We start from the raw sequence: 17574 nt of genomic DNA, 5'->3' as shown, positions 1-17574 counted from the left end.
TGAGGGCACCTTCACCTTCAGCACCCCGCGGGCTCCGGAGCTGTCCCGGGCCGTGGCTGCCGCCATTGCCTGCCAGCAGCAGGGCAAAGATGCCCCGGACCCCCACCTCTTCTGTCCCCTGGACCCCCATCTCTCTGGACAGGGCCCTGAGCCCCAGCAATGGGGCCCTGGGGCTGAGGACCACCAACCCAGCCCACCCGTGGTGGGGGCACAGCCTGCCTCCCACCCCCCCGCCAGCCTCCTCCCCTTCCCCCTGCCCGAGCCGGAGGGAACAGGCCCCATCGTCTATGCCTCCATCGCTCGGGGCCAGCAGCCCCTCTTCGCGTCGGGGCAGCCAGGCTCCAGCAAGCCCTGGGCTGCTGGGATGCTGCCCCCTGAGCATCTCTACGAGAACATCTTCACCACTGAGCTCGGTCCAGCTGGGGCGGAGGAGGAGGAGGAGGAAGGGCAGTGGGAGTTGGGGTGCCGGCAGGCCCCCGAGGGCCACAGCAACGAGGCAGGCCCCATCTATGACAACCAGACTGCCTTAGCCCAGCTCCCGCGGGGCAGCCCCCAGCCCCCCGAGCAGCCCTGGGGCCGGGGCGGGCAGGAGCCACTGCCGGGGCGCCCCGGGCAGAAGCCCCCGAGCAACCTCCGGGCCAAGCTGGTGCGGCTGCTCAGCCGGGAGAGCCCTGGCCCGCGGGACTGGGCCTGAGCCTGGGCTGGGGGCGGTTCGGCGGTGCGGCGCAGTCAATAAACAGCCTGGGCCGGACTCGGCTCTGCCGGTGCTGCGGGGGGGGGGGGGGGGGGGCGGTCCCGGGGCCGGTGCTGCGGCGAGGGGCGGGCGGGGGCCGGGACCGGGCGGGGGCAGCCCGCGCCTGCCCGCCAGGGGGCGCCGCTGTGCCCGCCCCGGGCCGGCGCGCGCGGGGATTGGCCGAGCCGCCTGCTGGCTCCGCCCCGTCTCATTCCTATATAAGGCGGGGCCGGGCCGGGCGGGGGCGGTGCCCGGGTTCGAGTCCCGCGTCAGCCCGCTGTGCTCCGCCGCCCGCTCGGCCCCGCTCCGCCGGGGGCCCGCCCGGCCGCGGGTGAGTGAGCGCGGGAGGGCCGGGGCGGGCCGCGGCAGGGCTGGGGGTCCGTCATCTGCTGGGGAGGGGACGAGGGGGGCATGAGGGGTGCAGGGCTGAGAGGCCGGGGTCTGGGGAAAGGCGGTTGGTCGGGGTCGGGCCCGTGTGGGGCAGGGTTGGGCCGGGCCTAGGGCCGGGGTCCTGGGGAAGGGAGGCTGTGTGCGACGGGATGGGGAGGGGGCCTGGGGGTCCCGGCGGGGTGGGGAGCGGAGGGGGGCCCGTGGGGCAGGGCTGGCGGCTCCTCAGGAGCAAGGGGGGACGCCCAGTCCATCCCCGGCCCCGCGGGGGGCTGCCTGCCCGCCCTGCCTGCCTGCCGCTCCGGTCCCGGCGCCTCGCTGGGGCTTGTGCGGCTGCCGGGCGCCGGGAATGCCTGACACGCAGCCTTCCCCCGGCCCTCCCGAGCGGGGAGCGGGCTGGTGTCGTCTTACACGCCTTATATAGCCCGCACCGGGCCGGGGAGAGCGGGGGCACGCTGGCCCCCAGCCCTGCCGCCTCCTCGCTGGGAGCCGCCGTCCCTTGCGAGGGGTGGGGAGGGCCCCGGCACCGCGGAGCTGGCCCTGGCCCCTGCTGCCAGCGGCGGGAGGAAGGTCCTGGGGGGTTTGTGGGGGCCCTTCCAGGTGAGGGGTGGCCGGGAGGCTGGGACTGGCCCGCCTGCCCGGAGCCTTGGCCGGCTGACAGCTGTCAGCGCTGCCCTGGAAGGCAGGGGAGCGCCGGGATTCCCTCCCCGCCGAAGCCCCGGCTCTGTGCACGGAGATGGGCTCGCTCCCAGGTAGCATCTGCTCGGCCGGCTGCCGGAGCGCCAGCCTGGCCGCTCTGCCAGGCGCCTCGGGTGGCATCACGCAGCTCCTGCGCTGCTGCTGCTAATTTACCGTGTAAAAACGTTTCTGGTTCCCATCCTTCCGTACCTGCTGTCACTTCTCCGCAGTCTGAAATGCTCTTGGCGTTCAGCAGAATGAGTTTCTGGGGTGCTGCAAGGGAGAGCATGTCCCGGGTTTGGGAAAGGGAGAGCAGAGCCCGCAGGCGCTCCACTGTGTGTGGCAGAGGGGCTGTGCCTGGCGCTCTGGCACTCATCAGTGTTATCCTGGGCCCCTTAGCTCTGACGCTGATGGAGGAGATGCTGATAGATTTGGGGTGCGTCTCTAACCACAGTGTAGGATGGTCAGGGTGGAGTTACTGCTGGAAATGTGACCTGCCCCATCCTGCCAGGCGCTGGGCCCCCTCCTCGCTTGCTCTTCCTGCCTTGTTCCCACGTACCCTAACGTCAGGATCACACCCTCTTCCCTTGCAGAGATGGGCGACATGGAATCCTACAAGGTGATGCTGAATGGGCCGGCGCCCTGGGGCTTCAGGCTGCAGGGAGGGAAGGATTTCAGCATGCCACTGTCCATCTCCAGGGTAAGAGAAGCCAGGACCGGTGACACCCATCCTTCCTCCTGCCTCTGGGGGTGGGAGGCCGTGGCAGCTGCATCCAGGTGGCTGAAGCAAAGCTGTACAGGGGATGCAGATGAGCTGGGGCCCTGGGAGTGCTGCGTCCTGCCCTGCCGGGCTCTGCATAGCCTCTTTGGTGCCTTATCAGCTGCAGTCTGGCACGGGGGTGTTCCGGGCAGAGGACTGCAGCAGAGATGTGAAATACTGCACAGCCTCTGCAGAGTCATTCTCGCTGCTGGGGGGGCAGGGGAGGCCCCTTCCGGAGCGTGCCCACCACAGGGGGAGGGGAGCTGCTCTCACCGTCTCTGAGCTGTGGGGCCGGCCTCCTGGTCCACACCCTGACGCTGGGCTCAGCATCCCAGGACCTGGCTTGTGCCCTTCTGCCCTCCCTCCAGCCGCACGGCTTCCAGCTCCACACCTGAGCTGGCCCCTGCTGACACGGGCAAGGAGGGGAGGAAGACTGCACTTCTGCCTGCACTGCTGCCTGCACTGGGACATGGCTTCCTCCGCAAAACCAGCCTGTTTCTCTGACATGAGTGAGAGCTGTTGTGCTGCCAGCTGGTTGGGGCTGAGGCACCTGGTGCAAGCCATGCCTGGTGCAATGCTTGCCCAGGCCGGGTCTGGCCCTTGGGTGTGTGCGGGTCCCTGTCCCTGGGTGGCCCGGTCCCCTGGGTGCGTGCTGACTGTGGCTCCGGCCACGCAATTGCCTTATAAGCCTTGGAATGCAACCGCATCGCCTGTGATGCTGACGCTTGGGCAGCTGGCGTAGAGGCTGCTTCTCAAAGGACAACTTTGCTCATGGCACCGAGCGCTGCGTGGGGGCCTGCCCCCGGCACGAGACTGGCACCACGCGCCTGTCCCGGGGAGCACGGGTCTCGGCAGCACCCCAGCGCGGAGCATGGACCCTGAGGGCCCCGTGCGAGGCTGGAGTCACCAGTGCCGCGGCCTGCCGATCTCTGCTGAACACGCAGAGATGGCTTCAGCGAGTTTATTCTCTAAAAAATGTTTCTCTTGGCTGCGAGCCAGCGCTTAACAAAGGGTCTGGTCGGATGGAGGAGCCTCCCAAAGCCTGGGGCAGGGGCCTCGTGAAGCAACGGCCCTGCTGTGCAAGCAGGCCAGTGCTGCCCTCAGGGCTTGGGCAATGCTGCTGTCCTGGCCAAGGCAGGCAGGAGCAGCAGCAAGGACATTCCCAGGGGATGTAGCCAGCTTTGGGGGGCTCCCTGGTGAGGCTGGGCTGTGTGGCAGGGCAGTGGGCTCTGTCTGATGGGAAGGGGTAACCCTGCGCTGCTCTGCACCCCAGAGGCATCCCCAGCCCTAAAGGTCCTGCCTGGAGCACGTTGCTGTCCTTGGCCACAGCTTGCCTTGAGTAGGGGCACTGCAGGCAGGGCAGGCTGTCCTGCCAGGCCTAGGGCTGCCGGAGCGGGCTGGAATGAGGCATCCTGCCCCGACTTTGGGGGCTGCAGTGGGGTCCTACTCTGTGGAGCTGGGGAGCACACGGGAGAGCAGCAGTGGTGCGTGCTTTAGGTCTCAGCTGAGTCCATCACTGTGATGCTACTGGGTGAGCTGTGAGGCTGCTTCAGCTCTGTGGTCACACAAAAGAGATGCCGCCCTGGTCCTCTACACATACGCCTCTTGTGGCAAGGGACTCTGCTGGGGTCCTGACACCTTGGTTAGGGAGGCTGCGAGACCGTGGTCCTGAGCTGCTTGTGGTGAAGCCAGAGTAAGGGCTGGTGTCTGGGGAGCTGGGTGCTGTGTGGCACATCCTGGTATCTGCCAGCTGGGGAAGAGGAGACACCCTGCTGCAGGCAGGAAGGCACTGGGGGATGCTGCTTGGGCCCTTGTGCAGGCACCCAACTCCTGTCCATGCTGGGTGAGGCTCTGTCCGGGGTGCCCTGGACAGGGGTGGTCGGTGGGCACCTCACAGGGTGCAGTGACGGAGACTCAGGGAACAAAGGCCTGGCTGGGCGGAGAGGGGAGGAAGGAAGCCCTGGTTAGCGGGGCCGGGTGGGAAGTGAGAGGGCTGGGGCTGGCACTGCCACGGCTCCCAGCTGAGCTGGCACCTGCCGAAGGGGTTTCCTGGCGTGCCGGCACAGAGGGGGAAGGGGAGCGTGGCGGTGCTGGCCAGGTTGGGTGCGGCTGCGTGACGCAGCCTGCTGTGCTCTCCCCTTCCCGGGCGGCCGTGTGAGAACTTCTCCCAGCTCCCGCTCCTGCCTCCAAACCCACGCAGCCGCCCCGTGCCTTCCCCAGCCCTCCAGGGCAGCAAGCCAGGGCTTGCAGCAGTTGTGGCCAGGAGCTGGTCGGCTCCACTTGCCGCCCAGGGCACTCTCCTGTGCCAGGCAGGAGGAGCGGGCACTGGGTGGCATGGGGGCACCGGAGTGGGTACCCATGTCCCGACGGGGATGGCAGTGGGATGCATGTGGAGCTGGGCCGCAGCCAGCCCGGGTGTGGGGTCTGGCCTCGCGGAGGGCCAGTGTTGGTGCAGGGAAGGGGAGTGAGGCTTTGGGGCGAGCCGGGCCCTGCGCACGGGCAAGGAGGGGCTGGGACTCAGCGGCAGGGATTTTTCAACCCTCTGACGGCGCTGGGAATCTGGCTCGCTCCTTTTATGTTCATGTCGAACAGGACTTGAGGAAATACTTGGTCCGGGTCCAAGCGCCTCAAGTTCTTCCTTGCTGGAGGAGCAGGAATGGCTGCAGCCTGCCCACGTCTGTCTGTCTGTGTGTCTGTCTGTCAGTGCCTGGGAGCTGCGTGTGGCGCTCAGGGCCCTGCTCTCATTTGGCTGTGCATCCCCGGCGGGAGGGGAGGGCAACCTCTGCTTCCCGGCATGGGGCTGATGTGGATCCATGCTGTAGAGCCGTGCTGGGGGCAAGGTGCATCCCCAGCACCGTGGCCGGGCAGGGGAACCTGTGGCCGTGCTCCCGGCTGCCCCGGCGGGGTGAGGTCTGGGGGAGTGGCATGGGTGGGGGTGGGTGTCTCCCTGCCCTTGGGGGGGCTCCCGCTCCTCTGCCGGGATGAGGTAACGTCTGCGCCTGCCGGCACCGGGACGGGAGGGGGAGGCGGGCGGCTGGGGGGAGTGCCCGGGGGGTGCCTCCCCTGCCCTGCTCCTCACCTCAGGCGAAGGGCTGGACATGCCTGTGGTTTGCAGCGAGACGTGGGCTGCCTGATGGGCCCTGACTCACTGCTCTCCCTTCCTGCCCCAGGACTGCGGGGACGGCTCCGAGGGGCGTCCAGGCCTCCTGCCAAGGCTGAGCCAGCGCCGCCTCCGCCGTTCGGCGTCATGGGGACGGGGCCCCGGGGTGCTGGTGTAGCCCTCAGCCGTGCCAGAGGGCAGGGGCTGGGCAGCGACCTGGGGCAGTGCTGAGCACTCTGCTGCTGAGGAGGGGAAGAGGCTGCTCTGGGCTAATGCACTGGGAAATGGGTGATCTGGGGGTCCCTATCTCCCCCTGGGTCAGGTCTGTATGGTGTCCTGGGCTGGGCTGGGCCTTGCCTGAGGGAGCTTGGGCCCCAGCAGACCCCTGTTCTCATGAGGATGAGTCCGTCCCTTTGCTCCTGCGTTACTGCTCGGCTGGCCTGGCTCTCCCTGACTGTGTCTGTCCTGCAGCTGACGCCGGGCGGGAAGGCAGCCCAGGCTGGCGTGGGAGTGGGCGACTGGGTGCTGTACATCGACGGGGAGAGCACCAGCTCCATGACGCACATCGAGGCCCAGAACAGGATCCGTGCCTGCGGGGACAGGCTCTGCCTCAGCCTGAGCAGGTAGGATTTGTGGGTCCTGCAAACTTGGGGTCCTGGTGTGGTCGGAGCAGAGCCAGGCCCTCTGCCCAGTGCCCTTTCCCAGCATCACCGTCTCCCGGCATCACCATTTCCCAGCATCACTGCTCCTTGCTCAGAGCCTTGCAGCCTCTGGCTGGGTTCAGGGGCTCTGCTTAGCTGGATGAGGCTTAAGCCTGGCTGCTGGCCCTCACCTGTGAGCCATGGGGCAGTGCCAGCCGGCTGTGGCTCCCCTCAGGCAGGTGCTGCATCCCTGGGGTGCCAGCATCCTGGCAGTGACTGGGCCGGTTCCAGCACCTGCCCAGCTGTCTCCTCTCTTGCAGAGCCCAGAACCACCTGGGGAAGACGCAGAAGGTACGTGTCGCTCCTGGCGCTGCAGCGGCAGCTCAGCGTCGTCTCAGGGGAGGGGAATCTCTGAGTGTAGATGGACAAATGGACTTTGCTTCTGGGGGACTGGGGTGTGTTTGGAGGCCTGGAAGACTCCCCACTGGGGGAGCAGCTCTGACCCCTGGCACCGCAGGGGATTGGAGGGAGCGGGATCTGCCCAGCAGGCACCCAGGCCCTGGCTGCTGCCTGTCTGTGCCCCTGCCGGTGCTGGGTGCGGGCAGGGGTGCAGAGGGGCCAACACAGGGGAGGAGGCTGGGCAGCCGCAGCACGGCCTCGGGGCCCCTTGTTTGCTAGTGCTGGGGAGTGCCCTGGCACAGGGAGGCAGGGCTGGGGCTGGTGACCGGCGGCTCCTGGATGGAAGCCACCTGCATGCGTTCGATGTCATGCTGTGGGGCGACTGCGATTGGCGTGTGTGCATGCACTGCCCTGCTGCAGGCAGCAGTGAGCGTCTGGGGCACTTACTAATCCTCCAATGACCCTCGGGCCAGGCTTGTGACCTGCTGTCGCTGGGCTGGGTGCCCTGCGGAGAGAGGAGCCAGCCTGGCAGAGCCTGGTACCTGAGGTGCACGTGCTGTCTGGCTTTCCTACCCGGCTGCCTGCTGCGTTGCCTGGCCCGGGGCTGCCCCTTGCATGCTGCTTGACGTGTGAGCCCGTGTCTGTGTGTTTTGTCTCGCTCAGGACTCACTCCCCTGCTCTGAACCCCTGAAATATAACTTCGCTCCCAGCACCGCCCTCAACAAAACAGCTCGGCCCTTCGGGGCCGGCTCGCCTCCGAACCCACGGCCCGGGCTGGTGACGAAACCCGTGACGTACACGCCCCTGGCGCCCACCTGCACCCCCCAGCACAATGGGTACGTTGCTGTCTGTCCTGCTCCCTGAGGATCGGGGGGAGCCCGCTGCCTGGCCCTGCTGCGCCTTGCATGCCAGGCACCCATGGGTGGGAGCGGGCAACAGTGCCCATGCCGGGGTGCTCCGATGGCTGGTGCTGAGGTGGCACAACAGGACTGTTGCGTGTGGGGACACAGAGCCACGCACATGCCGGTCCCTCACTTGGGGATGTGTCGGCCTGTGGGGAGTCCTGCGGGGCACGGCACAACAATCGCAGCAGGATGCTCGCTGGCATCTGTGGCAGCAGGGAAGTGGTGGCTGCGTGGTGGCCACCAGCCAACACTTGCCCGGGGATGTCCTGCTGATCCCTTGGCTGCCAGGACGGGCTGAGCAAAGCGAAGCCCTTGAGCCCTGGGCAGTGCCATCCTCACCCCGGGAAGAAGCTCCCACCTCTGCAGGCTGCCCACCTAGCTGCCTCGTGTCCGGCAGCTGCCAGTCCCTGCCCCTCCTGCCGAGAGCTGCCGTGGTGCCCTGAAACTGGGCAATGGCAGGGTGTGTCCCTGGCTGCCCTGGGCACCCAGGCCTGTTTTGGGGGGCTGAGGGAGGCATGATCTGCTGCATCGGTGTCTGCCCCCACATCCCAGTGTGCTCCCAGCCCTGGGTGAGCTGGGCATGAGTCTCAGGGGTAGGGTGACTGGTGCAGGCCATAGGTGAGCTCTGGAAACTTCTTGGGTGCTGCAGGTCTAATTTCACCTTCCTTTTTCTTTCTTTCTCTCCTCCCTTTCTCTTTCCCTCTCCCTTACAGGTGCTGAGCCTTGACAAGTCAGTAAGCCTTTTGCCTGCTCTTTCTATCCTCCCTGCATGCCTCTTCCCTGCTAGTGCCCCATTCTTCAGGGCAGGGCCAGCCCGGGGACAGGCAGCATGTACTGCTCTGCCCATGTGGGTGGGTTGCTCCTGGCAGCAAACTGTCCCTAGCCTGAAGGGCAAGCACTGCCTGTCTCTGCCAGCTGCTGGGGCCCTGCAGTGTCCTCACACGTGGTCCCTTCCCTGCTCCCCAAGAGTGACTTGGCTGGGCGAGGGCTGCCATGCTGTGCTGGGCACCCTACCCAGGGCCAGGTAGGCGGGCGACACAGCCATGGGCACCGTAGGTGTTCACTGGGCTCTCATCCAGCTCCCCTGCAAGTGATTTTTTGACCTTGGCTTATTCTTGCCCTGTCCTTTCCCCTCCAGGCCCTCAGGGCCAGTCTCAGACTGCCAGGAATGGTGGTCAGTCCCTAATGGGCCGTTCCTCCACTGAGGAGGATTAGGGGATCTGGGGAGTAAGGCAGTGTGTGGCGTCTCAGGTACTGGTGTGCTGTGGTTCTGTGCTGGGGGAGGTTTAGGGTAGCCCCAGGGAGGTGATGTTGTGGGGATCTGTCAGATTTGACAGATGACTGTCACTCGCAGGCAGCCCCTGCAGCCACTGGAGTCCCCCAGCACCCCCACGTGTGACCCTGTGAAGTTGCGGCTGATAGAGGATGCTGAGGACTGGCAGCCCCGCACCGGGACCTCTCAGTCCCGTTCCTTCCGCAAACTGGCCCAGCTGATGGGCACAGACGGCAGTAAGTTCCCACAGGACCCGGCGCTGGCTGCCTGCCCAGGGGTGCCCAACTTCGCTGGCACAACTGGAGCCAGATAAAGGCTGTGGTGCATCGTGGCACCGGAGCGTTGGTGTTGGCCCCGTGTGGCCCCTCGGGGGTGGCTGAGGCAGTGGGACCTGCCCGGGGCTGTGCGTGAGCTCGTGGTGATGATGCTGGTGTGGGGCCGTGCTCTGCCCCGCGACCGAGCAGGGACATGTGTTGGGGCAGGAGGGCAGCAGGAGGAGAGGTTGGTTTTCCTGCCTTTCTCTTCCTGCTGTCCCTGGGCCTTGGTTGCCACAGACTGACCGTGTCTCCTCCTTTCTCTCCTGCTGCGCTCAGTGGAGGATCAGGAGGATGAGCTTGTTAAAAAGCCCAGGTAAGGGGAGCGTGTACCAGGGCGGCCGCAGGAGCCACAAGGGTGCCCACCTGGGGCTCAGCCCACCTGGCTGGTTTGCACTCACTGCTTGCAGTGACACTGGTGAAGCTCTTTGCCTGTTGTTTCTTCTCTCCTCTCCTCCTCCTCCATCCTCCTGTTCGCCCTCTGTCCTCTCCTTCTCCCCAGAGCCCAGCTGTTGGCAGAGCCCACCCTGTGCTCACCCCGTGATGGGCACCGCCAGCGCTCAGCCACTGCTCTGACCGTCACCTCGGGAGGGTCCTGCCCCGGCACCCACCTGCCAGACAAGCTGTCCCTGTGCTGGGTGTGCCGGGCAGGACCCGCTGGGCACTGCTGGCATGGAGCTCGGGAGGCTGAGCTGCACCATTGCTTCTTGAGCAAATGGGCTCTGGAGGAGGCTGGTGGCACTGACAACGCCTTGCTGGGGGTATCGGGAGGTGCTGGGCAGCACCTGGACCTGGGGCACGATGTCCTGTGAGCCTGGCGTGGGGCAGCTGGACAGAGCTGGGTGGGTGTTGCTGGCTTTTCTGTGGGACTGGAGGGTGGCCAGGAGGCTGGTCTGGAGTGAATGCTGCTGGCTTCTCTGTGGGGCTGGGGATACACTGAGGTGTCCCAGACATAGTGGGTGGCACTGCCAACACCTTGCTGAGGGTGTTGGGAGGTGCTGACCAGCACCTGGACCTGGGGCACGATGTCCCATGGGGATGCAGGGTGGCTGCAAGGCTGGTCTGGAGTGAAGGCTGCCAGCATCTCTGTGAGGCTCGAGCCTCTGTGGGGCTGGGGGTGCGTACAGGAGGGATGCACTGAGCCATGGCTCAACCACTGACTGTTGTGCCGCCGTTTTTTCTGACGCCACAGGGATGCCCATGGGTCTGGCTGGGGCACAGGGGTTCAGCGGTGAGTGCCAGGGTCTGGTGAGGGGGTTGGCGTGTGCGAGGGCTCCTTTGGGAGCGCTGCCCAGTGCTGCAGTGCTGGGCAGGGGCTGTGCTTGGTGCCAGCTGAGTGCCTGCCCTCTGTCCCTCGCAGGCAGCCCTCACAGCCGCTGGAGCCCCCCAGCACCCCCGTGTGTGACCCCGGGAAGTTGCGTATGATAGAGGATGCTGAGGACTGGCAGCCCTGCACCGGGACCTCCCAGTCCCGCTCCTTCCTCAAACTGGCCCGTCTGATGGGCACAGACGGCAGTAAGTTCCTGCAGGATCAGCACTGGCTGCCTGCCCGGGGGTGCCCAGCTTTGCCAGGGTAGCCAGAACCCAACAGAGGCCTAGGGGGCACTGGAGGCTTGATTTTGGCCCCGTGTGGCCCCTCCGGGCAGGCTGAGCTGTCGGGAGCTGCCCAGGGCTGTGCGTGGGCTGGGGACATGTGGGGGCACATGGCGGTGCTGCTGGGCTGGGGCTGTGCTCTGCCCCGCGCCTGCACGGGAGTCTGTGTCTGAGGTGTTGGGTGGGAATTCAGTGGGAAGAGAGGTCGGTTTTCCTCTTTTCCCTTCCCTTCCTACTATCCCTGGGCCCTGGTTGCCACAGACTGACTGTCTCCTCCGTTCTCTCCTGCTGCGCTCAGTGGAGGATCAGGAGGATGAGCTTGTTAAAAAGCCCAGGTAAGGGGAGCGTGTACCAGGGCAGCAGCAGGAGCCACGAGGGTGCTCACTTGGGGCTCAGCCCGCCCGGCTGGTTCACCCTCACGCTGGCTGCTTGCAGTGAGACCAGGGAAGCTTTGTCCTGTTGCTGTTGCTGTTTCTTCTCCCCTCCTCCTCTGTCCTCTCCCTCTCCCCAGAGCCGAGCTGTTGGCAGAGCTGCAGAGCCCACCCTGCGCTTGCCGTGTGACCGGCACCGCCAGTGCTCAGCCACTGCTCTGACCGTCACCTCGGGAGGGTCCTGCCAGGCAGGCTGTTCCCAGCCAGGGTGACCCCACACTGAGCTGTCCCTGTGCTGGCTGTGCGGCAGGACCTGCTGGGCACTGCTGAGCTGAGGAGGCCAAACTGCAGCGTGGTGTCCTGGACACAGTGGGTAGGGGCAGCTGGTGGCACTGCCAACACCTTGCTGGGAGTGTCGGGAGGTGGTGGGCAGTGCCTGTACCTGGGGTGTGATGTCCTGTGGGGCTGCTGAGCTGGTCTGGAGTGAAGGCTGCCGGCATCTCTGTGGGGCTCTGGGGCTGGGGGTGTGTACGGGAGGGATGCACTGAGTCATGGCTCAGTCACTGACTTGTGCTGCTGTTTCTTCCGATGCCGCAGGGATGTCTGTGAGTCTGGCTGGGGCACAGGGGTTCAGCGGTGAGTGCCAGGGTCTGGTGAGGGGCTCAGTGTGTGCGAGGGCTCCTTTGGGAGCGCTGCCCAGTGCTGCAGTGCTGGGCAGGGGCTGTGCTTGGTGCCAGCTGAGTGCCTGCCCTCTGTCCCTCGCAGGCAGCTCTCACAGCCGCTGGAGCCCCCCAGCACCCCCGTGTGCGACCCCGGGAAGTTGCGTATGATAGAGGATGCTGAGGACTGGCAGCCCCGCACTGGGACCTCCCAGTCCCGCTCCTTCCGCAAACTGGCCCGTCTGACGGGCACAGACGGCAGTAAGTTCCTGCAGGGCCTGGCGCTGCTTGGCTGCCTGGGAGTGCCGGACTTTGCTGGAGTAGCCAGTGCCTGGCAGAGGCTGTGGGGCATCGTGGCACCGGGAGCTTGATTTTGGCCCCAAGTCGACCCTTCACGGGGGCTGAGGCAGTGGGAGCTGCCCGGGGCTGTGCGTGAGCTCGTGGTGGTACCGCTGGGCTGGGGCCGTGCTCTGCCCCGTGGTGGGGCAGGGCTATGTGTTGGGGCAGGAGGGTGGTGGGAGGAGAGGTTGGTTTTCCTGCCTTTCCTTTTCCTTTCGTTCCCTCTGCTGTCCCTGGGCCCTGGTCACCGCAGACTGACTCAGTCTCCTCCTTTCTCTCCTGCTGCTCTCAGTGGAGGATCGTGAGGATGAGCATATTAAAAAGCCCAGGTAAGGGCAGCGTGTGCCAGGGCGGCAGCAGGAGCTGTACACAGGGTTGCATGTCCTGGGCAGGACTCTGGGCACAGCTGGCACTGAGCTGCACCATGGCCTCTTGGACAAATGGGTCCTGGAGGAGGCTGGGGGCACTGGCAAAACCTGATTGTGGGTTTGGGGGGTTCTGGGCAGTGCCTGGTCCTCGGGTGTAAGGGCCCGTGAGCCTGGTGGGGGCTGCAGGGTGGCTGGGCAGAGCTGGGTGAGTGTTCCTGGCTTTTCTGTGGGTCTGAGGATGCACTGAGGTGTCCTGTACACAGTGGGTAGGGACAGTTGATGGCGCTGCCAACACCTTGCTGGGGGTGTTGGGAGGTGCTGGCCAGTGCCTGGACCTGGGGCACAATGTTCTGTGAGGTGGCTGCGAGGCTGGTCTGGAGTGAAGGCTGCCAGCATCTCTGTGGGGCTCAAGCCTCTGTGGGGCTGCGGGTGCGTATGGGAGGGATGCACTGAGCCATGGCTCAACCACTGACTGTTGTGCCATCGTTTTTTCCGATGCCACGGGGATGCCCGTGAGTCTGGCTGGGGCACAGGGGTTCAGCGGTGAGTGCCAGGGTCTGGTGAGGGGCTCGGCATGTGCGAGGGCGCCTTTGGGAGCGCTGCCCAGTGCTGAAGCTGGGTCCATGCGTGGTGTCAGCTGAGTGCCTGCCCTCTGTCCCTCGCAGGCAGCCCTCACAGCCGCTGGAGCCCCCCAGCACCCCCATGTGCGACCCCGGGAAGTTGCGTATGATAGAGGATGCTGAGGACTGGCAGCCCCGCACTGGGACCTCCCAGTCCCGCTCCTTCCGCAAACTGGCCCGTCTGACGGGCACAGACGGCAGTAAGTTCCTGCAGGGCCTGGCGCTGCTTGGCTGCCTGGGAGTGCCGGACTTTGCTGGAGTAGCCAGTGCCTGGCAGAGGCTGTGGGGCATCGTGGCACCGGGAGCTTGATTTTGGCCCCAAGTTGACCCTTCACGGGGGCTGAGGCAGTGGGAGCTGCCTGGGGCTGTGTGTGATCTCGTGGTGGTGCTGCTGGGCTGGGGCTGTGCTCTGCCCCGTGGTGGGGCAGGGCTATGTGTTGGGGCAGGAGGGTGGTGGGAGGAGAGGTCGGTTTTCCTGCCTTTCCCTTTCCTTCCTGCTGTCCCTGGACCTTAGTTGCCACAGACTGACTCTGTCTCCTCCTTTCTCTCCTGCTGCACTCAGTGGAGGATCTTGATGATGTGTTTGTTAAAAAGCCCAGGTAAGGGGAGTGTGCACCAGGGCAGCAGCAGGAGCCATGGGGCTGCATATCCCGGGCAGGACCCGCTGGGCATTGCTGGCACCGAGCTGGGGATGTCGAGCTGCGCCGTGCTGTCCCAGACTCAGTGGGTCGGGGGTGGCTGGTGGCACGGGCAAAACCTTGCTGGGGGTGTTGTGATGTTTGGGCAGCGCCTGGACCCTGGGACACAACGTCCCGTGGGGCTGCAGGAGTCAGGCAGAGCTGGGTGAGTGTCGCTGGCTTCTCCCTGCATGTGGGCATGGGGGAAGGGAGCGAGGGCTGGGGGTGCTACACAGCCCCCCCTGTTTCTGCCTTCACCTCTCCACAACGCCTTTTGCTCTGGTGCTGTGACTGCCAGGTCCCAGCTCTGCCCAGTTTGCTCTGCCACAAATAAATCCTCCTGGTTTTGTAGCCATCTCCTTCTTGTCTTTGCCCTGCAGAGGCACAGAGCCATTGGCTCTCCCTCTGTCTGTCTCTCGAGTGGGCTGTGCCTCCCTGGCCCCAGTGTTCCCTGCTTGCTCCCAAGCTCAGTGCTGGCAGCCTGCTGGGGGGGGGCACAGGCCTTGCCCCTCACAGGAGCAGCCTGTCCCTGCCTAGCCGGCAGGGATGACAGAACCCTGCCTGTCCCCAACTCTGCCAGAGCTGGACCCCGGGGCTCCCTGTGGTGGGTCAGGTCCAAGCCCCTCTGCACCCTGATGAGTCTGGGGACAACCATCGTGTGTGAGCAGGCAGCTGGGGTCTGTGTGATCCCCCCTGTGGGAACCCAGCAGGCCTGCACTCCCTCCCGCTGATCCCCAGACCACCATGATGGGTGCCAGAGATCCGGGGGTGCTGTGTCTTCGCAGGGCTAAAGGTGCTTGGCTCAGTACCCCATCACCAAACCAGCTACCGGCTGGGCACAGGGGCTTGGCTGGCTCCTGCCTGCTTGTTGGGGTGGGGGTGCCCTTGCCTGCACACACAGGCCCATTGGGCAGCGTGGGCGAGCAGGCAGGATTAACTACTTGTTCTGTAGCCAGGTCTCTGTGCTGGACCCGTCCCCAGGAGCAACGATGAAGACTGAGCCAGGCATGGGTGAGCAAAACATTTCCTTTGTGCTCGGGGGGTGCTGGGGGGTGCTGCTTGCCCAGCCACGGGTGCTGGGAGGGGGCTACTGAGGGATCGGGAGCACTGTCCTGGAGACTTGCGTGTGTGTGCAGCCCCCAGGACCCCCACCACCACCCCTGGCCCTGCCAGCCGCCCACCGTGGGCTGTGGACCCCTCGTTTGCCGAGCGCTACGCCCCGGACAAGACGAGCACGGTGGTGAGCAAGCACAGCCAGCCGGCCACGCCGACCCCCATGCAGAACCGCAGCTCCATCGTGCAGGCGGCCCAGCAAGCCCCCGAAGGGCCTGGCCGCACACCCCTCTGCTACAAGTGCAACAAGGTCATCAGGTGAGCCCTGGCCACCACCACTGCCACGCCAGCGTCCTGGGCCTTGGCATGGCTGACATGACTCTGTCCTGCCACAGGGGACGTTACCTGGTGGCGCTGGGACATTATTACCACCCCGAGGAGTTCACCTGCTGCCAGTGCAGGAAGGTGCTGGATGAGGGTGGCTTCTTTGAGGAGAAAGGCTCCATCTTCTGCCCCAAGTGCTACGACACGCGCTACGCTCCCAGCTGTGCCAAGTGCAAGAAGAAGATCACTGGGGTGAGTGTCCCTCAGCCTGCCCCACACCTCCTGTCCTTGCTCCCTGCTCACCTACGGGTGCCTGGCTCTGTCCCTTCCCATCCTGATCCCATCCCATGGGACCCCCTGTCCCTTTCTGCCTTGGGTGGGGCTCCCTCGTGGCGCAGGGTGGTCCTGCCCCTGGCTGACAGCGGTTCCCCTCCAGGAGGTCATGCACGCACTGAAGATGACCTGGCACGTGCAGTGCTTCACGTGCGCTGCCTGTAAAACTCCCATCCGCAACCGTGCCTTCTACATGGAGGAGGGACAGCCCTACTGCGAGAGAGGTAGGACCTAGGGACCCCATGTGTCACCCCACATGGTCCTGGGGTACCGGGCACCACCATCGGGGCTCAGCAGCTGCCCACGGGGATGGGGGATGAGCTGCTCTGCGCTGCGGGGCTCCCTCTGCACCATGGGGAACGCGGGGACACCCCTCCCACAGCCCTGAGCCCTCCATCCCGGTCCTCCTGGCTGCCGGGTAGTGCCATCGCTCCCGTGTTGCCATGGCGATGACAGAGGATGTACATCAAAGGCGAGTGCTGCATCCTGGGAGATGAGGTTTGCCACCTCCTCCCTGCAGCCGGTGGTGGCCAGGGCCACCCTGCATGGCACCGGCATCTCGCCCAGGTGTCTCGGGTATCGTCCCCCCGGGGCTGGCAGTGAGTTGTCCCCAGGCTGTGCCTGTGGGATCCCTCCCGTGTCGCAGCCCTGCTGCCCTGGGACGAGGGGCTGCGGTGCAGGGGAACGCTGACCTGGGCTCTGCCTCTCCTCGTAGACTACGAGAAGATGTTTGGCACCAAGTGCCGCGGCTGCGACTTCAAGATCGACGCTGGGGACCGGTTCCTGGAGGCGCTGGGGTTCAGCTGGCATGACACTTGCTTCGTCTGTGCGGTGAGCCATGCGTCTCTCTTCCCCGGCTGCTGGTGGGACCGGGGCTCTCCCTGGCAGTCGTGCCCTGCGTGGGGTACACCAGCAGCGTGGGGTCCTTCCTGCTGCGAGGTTTTCCCCACTTGGCTCTGTGCTGGTGGCTCGGGACCCTGCTCTGAGCCCCCTGCTCCCTGGCATCTGTGTGACACCAGTGCTGAGCCCTGGGCTGTGGCGGGGGGGACCCAGGGGCTGGCTCAGCCCCCCTGACCTGACCTCCTGCGCTCTCCTCCCCAGATCTGCCAGACCAACCTGGAAGGGAAGACATTCTACTCCAAGAAGGACAAGCCGCTCTGCAAGAGCCACGCTTTCTCCCACGTGTGAGGGGCGGGAGTTCAGCTGCGCCCACGCGTGCCCCTGGCCCTGCATGTTCCTCTCCCGCCTCCCCGCCCCCGCTGCCCCCAGGGAGCCAGGCTGGGCCCTCACCCCTTCCCCTTGCTCCTGCCTCTTTCCTGGCAGCTCCTGGCCTGGCTCCAGCCAGAGGCAGTGCTGGATCCAGAGTCCCGTAGAGCTGGGTGGCTTCTTCTGTGCCCCCCAGCTGGCCCTAGGAGCCCCAGGAAGGGGACGCTGCATGGGTCTCCTGTCTCCGAGCCACGCAGCGTAGTGGCTGTGGCCGTGCCGAGGCTGGAGGTGGGGAGGGTCCCTTGCTCGGCTGGGGCCCGGCTGCCTGGCAGCTCAGCGCCAGGGCAGGGATGCTCCTAGCACATCCCTGAGGGGGTGAGGACCAGCCCCCCAGCCCCCCGCCACGCTCTCCCCCACCTTCCCTGCTGTGTGCTTAGTGCGCGGGGCTGGAGACCCGGCCCCGGTCCCCTGCGGGGGCCCTGCCTGTGGTAACCCCCTCCCGGCTGCCCTGCAAACTGCTGCGGTGGCTTCCTACCCTGGCTGCGTGCCGGCGGGGGTGGTCTGTGCCTCGTGTCCCCCCCACCCAGCTGGAGCCCAGCCGTGCCGGGGAGCAGGGCAGTGTGCCAAGCCCGCCCCAGCCATGGGCTGGCAGCGTGGGCTGATGGCCAGCCGGCCGGTGGGCTCCCGCGAGGCTCGGGCACAGCTTCCTACCAAAGAGCGCTCTGCCACCGCTGTCCTGGGCCTGTAAATGCCTCTCCCAAACCCACACTCTCCGGCTGGGCTGCCGCTGATGTAGCCACGGTGCTTTTAGTGCCTTTAATAAACACTTCTCTGCAAGTGC

General features: G+C 66.0%; 1 protein-coding gene across 4 annotated transcripts in view; it reads left to right on the top strand.

The window, feature by feature from the left end:
- LOC141949841 (PDZ and LIM domain protein 7) overlaps nucleotides 1-17574 on the top strand; it is a 19975-nt gene extending 2401 nt beyond the window's left edge. Inside the window, exons 1-22 of one of the 4 annotated variants that reach the window (XM_074883904.1) lie at nucleotides 995-1064; nucleotides 2392-2498; nucleotides 6130-6281; nucleotides 6620-6650; nucleotides 8317-8333; nucleotides 8958-9112; nucleotides 9470-9506; nucleotides 9693-9998; nucleotides 10383-10421; nucleotides 10551-10705; nucleotides 11082-11118; nucleotides 11752-11790; nucleotides 11920-12074; nucleotides 12445-12481; nucleotides 13186-13340; nucleotides 13703-13739; nucleotides 14770-14828; nucleotides 14954-15188; nucleotides 15266-15446; nucleotides 15631-15751; nucleotides 16243-16358; nucleotides 16629-17574. In XM_074883904.1, the coding sequence (XP_074740005.1) occupies nucleotides 2394-2498; nucleotides 6130-6281; nucleotides 6620-6650; nucleotides 8317-8333; nucleotides 8958-9112; nucleotides 9470-9506; nucleotides 9693-9998; nucleotides 10383-10421; nucleotides 10551-10705; nucleotides 11082-11118; nucleotides 11752-11790; nucleotides 11920-12074; nucleotides 12445-12481; nucleotides 13186-13340; nucleotides 13703-13739; nucleotides 14770-14828; nucleotides 14954-15188; nucleotides 15266-15446; nucleotides 15631-15751; nucleotides 16243-16358; nucleotides 16629-16715 (2256 nt within the window). In that variant the 5' untranslated portion in view covers nucleotides 995-1064; nucleotides 2392-2393 and the 3' untranslated portion in view covers nucleotides 16716-17574. Of the gene's footprint in view, nucleotides 1-994; nucleotides 1065-2391; nucleotides 2499-6129; nucleotides 6282-6619; nucleotides 6651-7361; nucleotides 7535-8316; nucleotides 8334-8957; nucleotides 9113-9469; nucleotides 9507-9692; nucleotides 9999-10382; nucleotides 10422-10550; nucleotides 10706-11081; nucleotides 11119-11751; nucleotides 11791-11919; nucleotides 12075-12444; nucleotides 12482-13185; nucleotides 13341-13702; nucleotides 13740-14769; nucleotides 14829-14953; nucleotides 15189-15265; nucleotides 15447-15630; nucleotides 15752-16242; nucleotides 16359-16628 lie in introns of those variants that run through there. The other 3 variants (XM_074883900.1, XM_074883902.1, XM_074883903.1) reach the window with 3 other exon arrangements.

This window comes from Strix uralensis, chromosome 14, assembly GCF_047716275.1.
Source record: "Strix uralensis isolate ZFMK-TIS-50842 chromosome 14, bStrUra1, whole genome shotgun sequence".
Classification (NCBI taxonomy): Eukaryota; Metazoa; Chordata; class Aves; order Strigiformes; family Strigidae; genus Strix; species Strix uralensis.
The sequence above is the reverse complement of the archived record's forward strand: the minus strand, read 5'-3'. Positions and strand labels throughout refer to the sequence as shown.